Below are 9,465 nucleotides of genomic sequence, written 5' to 3'. Positions count from 1 at the left end.
TGCTGATATATATATTTATATATATATATATATATGTACTATAGTATAATAGTGGAGAGTAACTGCTCTCACCTTTCCCCAGGAGAGTCTCCCACCACCTCCAGGTGTCCTCCCTTTTTGAGCGGCAGTGCCAGCCGGATGTGAGGCTGTGTGAGGCTGTGAGGGGGTCTGGGATGTGCCAACAGCAGCAGGTTCACCAGCGCAGCTTTGCCCAGCCGTGCAGCCTCGTGGAGGGGACGCCGGCCGTGGCAGCCCGACTGGTTCACCCTGGAGCCCCACTGGAGCAGCAGCTTAACCAGGTCAGTGCGGTCTGAACGGATGGCTGCAGAGGGATATAGGTGAAATATAACCACGTACATTAACTCAAATACTGTACTGAAGCGCAGATTTAAAGTTATTTTATTACCATTAGTTACTGGTTATTGTACAAATAAAATATTGTCATAAAAAACATATTAAATGCTTGTAAAACACATTTTATTGTTATAAATTGGACATGTTTTTACAAGTACAGCTAATTATTAATCAGTTAGTCACTTCATGGAGAATTAATTGGCAACTGTCAATAATAAACAGTGAAGTCACTTTCATGAAAAAGCATTTCATGGCTCCGGCTTCAGAAATGTGAGGATTTACTGCTTTTACTTTTTGTTATTTTAATTTATTTCTTATAATTTTGAGGTTTGGACTGTTAGTGTGATACTAACAAACACTATGAAGGTGGCACTTTGGGCTAATTGTGACGGCATTTAAGAGAAGAGAAAAGGATTCATGATTCATCCATAATAAAAAATAATCATTCCTTGCAGCTCTACACAAATAACTTAAAGGTCCAGTGTGTAGGATTTAGTGCCATCTAGTGTTGAAGTGGCAGATTGCAACCAAAATAAATGAAAACTAGCTGGTGTTTGGTTCGTCCGCTCTTCCTAAATGTGACACTCTGGACCTTTAAAATGAGCTCCACCTCAACCAACTACAACAGTAAAATCCTGCTTTCACATCAACACAGGACTCATAATAATCTTAACAGGCTTTGAGGCAGTGAACTGTTGAGTCAGCCTACCTACAAACAGCGGTGCGTCCTCGTCTTGGTCCTGGCTGTCCGGCAGAGCTCCATGTTGGAGGAGGAAGGAGGCGTTTTCTATCAGACCTCGTTCTACTGCCAGGAAGAGAGGAGTCTGACCCTGAAGAGTACGACTTTTCACAGAGTCTGGGCCTGAAACTGGAGAACTGACCTGTTTGATTTAAACCTCTTTATCATCACTCTTTTATTACATTAATGAGTATAAAGTGAATACAAACCTTTGAATGTGAGCTCCAGGAGGGTTTGGTTGGTCTGAGCTGCCGCTTCGTGGAGAGGAGTCCAACCTCTGCTGTCTGCCTGAGAAAACTTGTCTCTCTGTCGGACACACAGATCCTTCAAGAGCTTCTCGTTACCTGGAGGTTAGTTAGTAAAGTATACAGTCGCTTTATTATGCTAACAATGGATCCTGGTCTCAGTTTATAGTGTTTTTATTTGTTTTTTCCAGACTAAATGCAGTAATTCTGTCTATTTCTGACTGTGTGTAAAGATCTGTGATATTGCCTTGTACTCCACACCCCCAAAGTACGATGTTATGTCACCTACACTCTCATCTAGGTAACGCTCCTCTATCAGCACACATAGAAACACTTGGTGGTGTGAAGAATTTGGAGCTTATTTACCAAGAAATCGAGGCAGAGAACAACAGATAGTGTACAGTGTTACCATTCATTTAAATATCTTGACATCTTGAGTTGTACACAAGCAGCTGAGTTGTAGAAAGAGGACAGTTTTAATTAGTGTGGCCTTCATACATTAACATGCTGCTCTGATCTCAGGTTCATTACTGCGGATTGCTGCTGCACTCTCCATAATAAAGCTGGTTATCCTGTAATAAACACTGGATTTTATTTATCTGTAAAAATATTTATCTATATCTCGCTGCTCCGGCCCAAACTTAACCCAAACCAGTGACTGATTAATGCTACTGATGCGACAGATAAAGAAATAAACAGCTAGCCATCACTGAGTCAACTTAACCAGCACTAAAGTCATACATTTGCGACGAAACATTTGCCAATAATCTCTTAAAGTGGAAATACCTGACAGTTTAATTTTATTCTCTTAATCACAACATTCACCTTCTCTTATAGCAGTGAAGATCGTGCTGCTGTCTGCAGACTCAGGCCCAGAACTGTGAGGAAAGAAGATCATTAACTGAGTTAAACATATCAAACACAAAGAAAAACTGAAGTCAAACTGAAGAGGAAGTCATCTGATCTGACCAAGAGCTTCACCTGCAGGGATATTAGTGCAAAACTTCCAGATGAGGCCGACATTTTGGATCCAGTGAAACCAGTTTCAAGTCTCTTATAGATCAAAGTGTCACAGTCTCTTTCAGACGACAGTTTAAAGTATTAATTACTTACAGAGGACTTCAACCAGATTATATAACTATTAGCTCTTTAATGTTCTGTAAAACGGCTCAGAGATTAAAGGAAAAACAATAAAAAGCTTTTCAGTTTTAAGAGTTAATTTCCAAAAACAGATTAAAGCCATTCTTAAAAAGAATAAAACAGTTTGACTGATGTCCCCTGAAGGTCACAAAATAAAACATGATTTAGAAAAGTAAATTAAAACAGAGACATCGGATTGTGCAAATTAACCCTTTGTTTTTTGTGCAAATTAACCCTTTGTTTTAACATCTAATTGGAGTTAAAAGGGGAAAGTAACAGTATTCTTTATTGATATATTCAGTTATATTTTGGGTTTATCTGATAATCTTTTCATGCCTTTTGTCACCACTGGCGCTCCACAGATTTGAAACTATAAACTGAACTATCTTAGTAAAAGAAATTAGTTACAAATTTGTTTGTTTCATGTTCAAATCTTCAGACATTTTCCCAAATACGTCTTTTTTTCTAAACTGTCTATTAAATGGTAAATTCATTAAATTTGACATCATTAGACATCAAACCGTGGTGGCAGCTAGGAGCCAGATCCCCCACTGAAGCAACGAGAAGAAGTAAATACTGCTAGTGAGAGACAATCTGGAGGATCATGTGATGAAGGACAGAAAAGGAATGAGTTGATCAGGTTGACAAACCAAACATCAGAGCGTCCGTTAGACTGACCTCCTGTCAACTTTAGTTGTGGAGTCTTGTTGGGCTTCTTTCTGTCTGTTGCTCTCCAGCAGACTCTGTTCAATCACATACTGCATAGCTGCATTATCTTCATCATCTTCATCATCTTCATCATCATCCCCCTTCCCAATTCGCTCAAACTCCATGATGTCCACATAAAGGGTCCTGTTCGATAAAAGGGAAGCATTGTTGAAGAGATAGCATCAATCTGCTGCTACCACCAGATATTGGAAACTGACTGCAGGGAGTTTATTTTCCTTTCAGACACAAGACGTTCAACACTGATGGTGGGTGATCAGGTTCAGCTCACAGTTTATCAAAGGTGTTGAGGGCTTGTTCAAGATCTTCAAACTGGGGGAACTATTTCTTTATAGACCTGACTTTGTGCAGTTGTTGAAACAGTAAAGGACCAAACACAAATTGTTGACACATAGTTGGAAGAACAAGCTGTCTAAAATTGCTCCTTGACTTTAGAAAGTATCTTCTTTAGATGTGTTTGCTTCTAACTGCAACATCCCTGCCTAAAACCTTGCATGAGGACCTTTCCTGCAGCCATCTTTCTCTCTCCTCGTGTTTCCTTTCTATCTCTTCTGTCAAATACAAAACTTTTCTTGATTTCTGGAAACATATATTCTGTGCACTTTATCTCCCTTCATATCTTGCCAGTAGTGCTACAGTATATAATTTCACTTTGCCTGCCCAAATATCCCCTTATGTTGTTGGATTAAGATTTTCTTTCATTGGAGCCAAGGGTCCAACACCAGCAACAGATCCAGATCAAATGTAGAATGGTGTGTAACATTTAGGGTTGCTCTATTGGCAGAACTGTAATATAATATTCAAAGTTATGTTTTCATTAGTGTATAATCACCTGAAAGTAAGAATCATTCTGTTGTCGTTACCTTATAATGAGCCGTTTTTATCTACAAAGGGAGCCATGTTGAATAGCCGTCTTTCTACAGTAGCTCATAATGTACAAACCGATCAATGGCTCTAAATAGGGACATTCACATCCACTCCTTCGCACTTGGAAGGGGGAAGATGTGGTAAGGAAGTTGCAATCTTCAACTACACCGCTGGACACACTACACACTGCACCTTTAAGTCAAACTCGAACTCTTAAGATTTTAGATAAAATAATAATGAATAAATATAATTTACTCTTCTTCTTTTTCTGCCTTTACTGACAGCTGCAAATTAAATTACCTCAACAAAAGATTATAGGTTGGCAAAAACCTTTTAAAAATGTATTTCAAAACTTAAAAGTATGAGTTTGAATTAAAACTCAGTGAAAAAACTAAAAAATCTGTGAAAACAGTTTGATTTCCTTGAGTTTTCTCAACTGTTTTTTTATTTATTTTAATTATGTTGTGGAGGTCAAGAAGGCCAGTGGTTGTGAAATGTGTGACCTAAGAGTTCAGACTGGCAGTAAACATTTGCTTCCCTCATTATGTTACCATAATAATTTAACCAAACTTTAACCAAACTGTAGTCACAATTTACAAATACTGTACAGGAATTAAAATATTATCAATAAAAGATTATTGGCAATAAACTGATCAGTACAGCCAGAGGAAATAACTCTCACTGTAGTTATTTTCTTACCTTGTAGTTTAGTGTTGGGTGGTCGGCTGTGGAGGCTGCAGATCAAAAGATGGCAGGAGGAGCAGAGGGTCTGACCTGTGACTGATACCAGAGCTGTATGTCTGTGTGGGTTGTATCAATGAACACATCTTCCACACAGAGTTTAAAACAGAGCAAAGGCTGCCAGCTGCAAATACACCTGTGTCACTCACACACAACATCAACTGTACTGTAAAAGAGTTGTTTCAGCTGTTTACCTACAGCACTCTGGCTGTGTGGGGGGGAGACAGAGGATCTGACACATGTTGCTATATTTACTCTCTGCTTTCTAAGAATATGTAATGATCTAAATCAGCAGACAGTGTGACACTACACAATAAACAACAGCCAGCTGTTAATTCAGTGTCAGGCTCCTGTAGACCGCCAACAACCCAGCTGACTGCCCTGCAATGTTTATTTACCCTACCACCCTAAATTTTATATCAAATACAAGAACACAAAGCAATAAGCCTGCAACTACTGTTTGTCAGATAAATCTATTCATTGTTTACTCTATGAAATGCTGTCCATCACTTTTTGCCCGGGTCCTATGTGATGATATCTAATGTCATGTTTTGACCAAAAGTCCAAAATATTCAGTTTATGATGATCTAAAACGTGGATAGGCATCAAATAGGCATCAAATCCTGACATCGGAGGAGCTGGAGCCAAAAGAGTGCTTTGTTCAATTTATTTCTTTCAATTTTCTTCATTTTATAGGTTAATATAGTGTTTATTGTTACAGTTTGTAAGTAAGTTTGTAGGTAAATAGAGAAAAGAGTGAATCTATCAATTATCAAAACAGTTCATTTTCTGGCAGTCGACTGATTTATCAACTAATTGTTGCAGCAGCTTTGTTACTTCAAGAGACAAACAACTAGTAGTTGTAGTAATTTGATAAACAAAACGTTTTGCCTGAAGGACCAGTGTGTAGGATTTAGTGGTATCTAGTGGTGAAGTTGCAGATTACAACCACTGAAGTGGAACTAAAAGCTCCTCTCTTGAGCTTGTCTGTTCGGGCCTACTGCAGAAAACATGAATTAGATACCAATTAAAACCAACCTATGAATATTATATTCAATGTCTGCCAATAGATCCTCCTCAATGTTTCACAGTGGACCTTTAATGTGCGACATAAAGCACAATACATTATCGTAAAACTAGATTTTGACACAAGGTTCATTAGTTCAAATTGTACTTTGGAGGTTCAAATACTCTAATGACTTTACAATTAATGAAATTACCAAAAACCAACTGACAAACAATAAACCTGAGACTTTTGGGGTCCGGAGACAATTGCCCTCTTTTGTTGTTCAACCTTGAAGCCAATATAGTCAGAAGAAGAAAAATAAAGCCCTCAATATTATTTTGTTTACACAATTTAGGTTGTTTTTCTCAAGAAAGGTTCAGTCTGTTTAAATCCTGAATACTTTTGAACACCTTTATTTATGCCCATATGGCAGTGGTGTAGTCCACGTGATACGCAGGTTCTCCAGGGATTTCGTATACACTTAAAAATGTCAAAGATCCAAAACAATATAGTTTTGTGACAGAACTTTAACTTCAGTGATTTTTGTTTCGCAAATACCGGTAAATACCCAATAAAATAATTTTGCAGGGGAATGAGTCTCCGCTCCATTCATAAAAATTCACCCTGTACGCTCATATCGCTTTTTTCCCTCCCCTTGAGGGCTTCGTGTGTGTGCGTGTGGGGGGGGTTCAGTAGTCAACAGAATACAATGCTTTTATCCCACTGTATATCTACTTGTTTCTTTTAGATGAAAAACTGCCAGCCTTGTGGAATGAGAGTCAAGCTAGGGAATTTAAAAACACTTTAATTTACTTGCTTCATGTCTTTTTCTACAGAACTCCTAAAGTCTTATTGTGTACACTTGGTATTGACAGTTTATGGAGAAATAATCAAGTTACACTAATGAAGCCTATTTAAGTTTTAACAAAGATCTTTCAGGACTTCAGAGGATCAATAATTGTTCCAACTTTCATATATAGCTACACTGAGTATTGGGCTGAACACGGGCAGCAGTGTGTGTACCATGAATAAATCCACAACTCTGATATGATGCTTGAAATCTGCTGACTTAGAGCATAAAGAAACTTCAAGTGTTTGGACAAATTATGCTTTTAAAGTCCAACTAAAAGTAACGACTGTGACAAATGAGAACACGAAACAACCGAAATTGTAATTGAAAAGCTGTTTATTGTATTTTCTGCCTCAACTGTTTATGACCTTGGTCTCTCCTTCTTGCCTTTGTAGAGGGCCAGCAGGGACACGTTGGCCACCTTGACCACCTTAAAACGAACTCCGGGAATATCACCCACAGCGTGACCTTTACGTCCAAATCCTGCCACCAGAACCTCGTCGTTTTCCTGCAGATCCAAACGGAGAGGAGAGAGAGGTCAGAGTTAAGTTAGCTGTATTTTAGGACCTGCAGACATTATACAGACACTAAAGCTGCTAAATACATTGTGTGAAAGAAGGCAGAACTTATTTTCTCTGGCCAACCTGAACCTCTAATGCACATAAACATGTCATAGTATACACAGGACGGGAGTTTACCTCGATGAAGTTGAGGCAACCGTCGTTGGGGACGAAGGCGGTGATCTTCTTGCCGTTCTTGATGAGCTGAACCCTCACACATTTCCTGATGGCAGAGTTGGGCTGCTTAGCCTCAACGCCACTGCAGACGAGAAACAACACTTAAAAACTAAACCTGAAACAATCTGAAGCTGCCTGGAAGGAAACGTCAGAGCATATGAACACGTATAATATACCTCTAGTGTAGTCTCTAAAGATCTTCACTAAAACTGCCACTGACCATCGTCTATTTTCTCTTTTCTGCTGCATTATTTGTTCTCATGATCAGTGTTTGATGCCAGCAGTAAATCAGTTCAACAAGTAAGAAAATCTATAAGATTCAAAGAGTTTGGCCCCGACAGCTTTTAAGGTGAAAACATCACAATGTCACAGTGTTCAGACTAAAACTGAAGGTGTTAAAAGACTGCAATCAAACACTAAACACTTCAACAACTCAACTATCCAACAGTTGAGGATTAGAAACGCTGCAGATGTTCCCGCTGACATCCCAACAGAGAACGTCACCAGCACAAAAACTGACTGTCTGCTTTCGTATCGGGAATTGTTTCGTGAGATCTGCCAATCACATCGGGTGTTCACTGTTCAGCAGGTCAAACTCACACTTTCTCAAGGACGATGCCTTTGGCGTGGGAGGCTCCTCCGAAGGGGTTAGCCTTCAGGGCGGTGCCCAGATGGGCCTTCTTGTACTGTTTATCGTGCCATTTCTGCTCACGGCGATGGTTACGGAGCTTCCTGGCTGTGCGCAGACCACGACACTTTCCTGCAAGACAAAGACGAGCGGGAGTTAAAAGTCAGCCGATGAAAAACCACTGACTGGAAGTAGATACTTTATTTATCCCGAGGGAGATTCAAGCATCCAGTAGCAAACAAAACACAAACATACATTAAACTAAAAAGAACAGAATCAAAGAGAAGATAGAAGATATAAAGTATTATGTATGTACAGAATATATGAAGTATTCTTGGCTTATATTTTAAAGTGTCCCTGTCTCATTTCTGCAGCAGAAATTTAGATATTTTAATAATTACACAAAAAAACAGCAAAGTTAAATATAAGAAGAATAAAAAANNGCTTTTAAAGAGAATAACTTCTACCACTTTTAAAGAAGTGCAGAGATTATTGGTCTCTTTACTCACAAACAACACAAACATCTGCGTTTACACACAAACACTTCAGGAAACTCCACGTTTTTCTTAATAATCTGATTTATCTTTGAAGAGAAACAGATGCTTGGTTCAGTGACTGTTTGAGACCAACAGCATCAACGTGTCTACGAACATCTGCAGAATCAAATTACACCAAATACAAAAACACAAAGTGACGAAAAAACACCGCAAAATGTAATAAAACGAGACAAACTGCAGTCAAAGTGTCAAAATTACAGGTTTTTTCTTAAAAAACACGGAGTATCTCAGCAACTATACTTTACTTTAATGTTAAAATATTAAAAAAACGTGACTTTGTACACCAACATAAACGCTTTCTGCGCCTTTAATCGCATCTTTTACCCGAAAAATACTAAAATAAAAGCAGCAAAGTGAACGAAGCTAAACGTTAAACTAACCCTCACAAACACTCACCACCGGACACTTCACACACAAACACAACAGTACACACCCTCATCTAACTGCCCCGTCACTTAACAAGACGTTACAATAAAAACAATAACCCGTTTTTAAGCGTTTAAAGTTAAATTAGCCGTCGGGAGCTAACCGCGCTAACACGCCGCTTATGGCCGCTCCACGTTGCGGACACGAAGAACCGTAAAAAGCTTCATTTTATAACCGACCGGGACGTTTCTTCCGCCACGAACGGGTCGAGGACGGTTCATAAGACGTTCACGTACGACCCCGGTGTGATAAATCGCGGCGGGAGAGGGATTTAGAGGGTTTTTAGGGTGAAGTTTGAGCTCCGTACCCATGTTTGCAGAGGAGTCCGGGTTGGAAAGGAAGGAGCCAGCATGCACCGCGGCAATGTCTACTCGGAGGACCCCGACCGGGCGTGGCCACACTGACCGCCTGACTGGAAATATCAGCATGGAAAACAGTGAAGATTCCTC

The 9,465-nt window shown here is 39.3% G+C and overlaps 2 protein-coding genes across 3 annotated transcripts in view; both read right to left on the bottom strand.

Annotated features, from left to right (window-relative positions):
* The window catches only part of LOC118328255 (dynein heavy chain 12, axonemal-like), a 10,580-nt gene extending 5,652 nt beyond the window's left edge, over positions 1-4,928 (bottom strand). The window contains exons 1-6 of one of the 2 annotated variants that reach the window (XM_035661891.1): positions 4,771-4,927; positions 3,157-3,330; positions 2,164-2,216; positions 1,303-1,437; positions 1,064-1,222; positions 198-322 (exon numbers count right to left, since the gene is read on the bottom strand). In XM_035661891.1, coding sequence (XP_035517784.1) covers positions 198-322; positions 1,064-1,222; positions 1,303-1,437; positions 2,164-2,216; positions 3,157-3,311 — 627 coding nt within the window. In that variant the 5' untranslated portion in view covers positions 3,312-3,330; positions 4,771-4,927. Of the gene's footprint in view, positions 1-197; positions 323-1,063; positions 1,223-1,302; positions 1,438-2,163; positions 2,217-3,156; positions 3,331-4,770 lie in introns of both variants that reach the window. The other variant, XM_035661892.1, reaches the window with a different exon arrangement.
* A 2,058-nt stretch (positions 4,929-6,986) lies between these two features.
* On the bottom strand, positions 6,987-9,405 carry rps23 (ribosomal protein S23). The gene is made up of 4 exons (XM_035661890.1): positions 9,324-9,405; positions 8,006-8,165; positions 7,367-7,487; positions 6,987-7,176 (listed from the first exon to the last, which is right to left on the bottom strand). Exons 1-4 carry the CDS (start codon positions 9,325-9,327, stop codon positions 7,030-7,032), a joined length of 432 nt encoding a protein of 143 aa, XP_035517783.1. The 5' UTR covers positions 9,328-9,405; the 3' UTR covers positions 6,987-7,029.
* Between the last annotated feature and the right edge of the window lie 60 nt (positions 9,406-9,465).

The sequence above is a fragment of the Morone saxatilis genome, unplaced genomic scaffold (assembly GCF_004916995.1).
Source record: "Morone saxatilis isolate NCDOM2014 unplaced genomic scaffold, NCSU_SB_2.0 Contig18, whole genome shotgun sequence".
Lineage (NCBI taxonomy): Eukaryota > Metazoa > Chordata > Actinopteri > Moronidae > Morone > Morone saxatilis.
Note: the sequence above shows the minus strand (reverse complement) of the source record. Positions and strands in the feature narration are given on the sequence as shown.

What these genes read in the sequence shown, in the direction of transcription:
- rps23 (XM_035661890.1), bottom strand. An exon ending in GGCATCGTCCTTGAGAAAGT is followed by an intron (nt 7,488 to 8,005) that starts GTGAGTTTGACC and finishes TCTCGTCTGCAG; the next exon opens with TGGCGTTGAGGCTAAGCAGC. An exon ending in GTTGCCTCAACTTCATCGAG is followed by an intron (nt 7,177 to 7,366) that starts GTAAACTCCCGT and finishes TTGGATCTGCAG; the next exon opens with GAAAACGACGAGGTTCTGGT.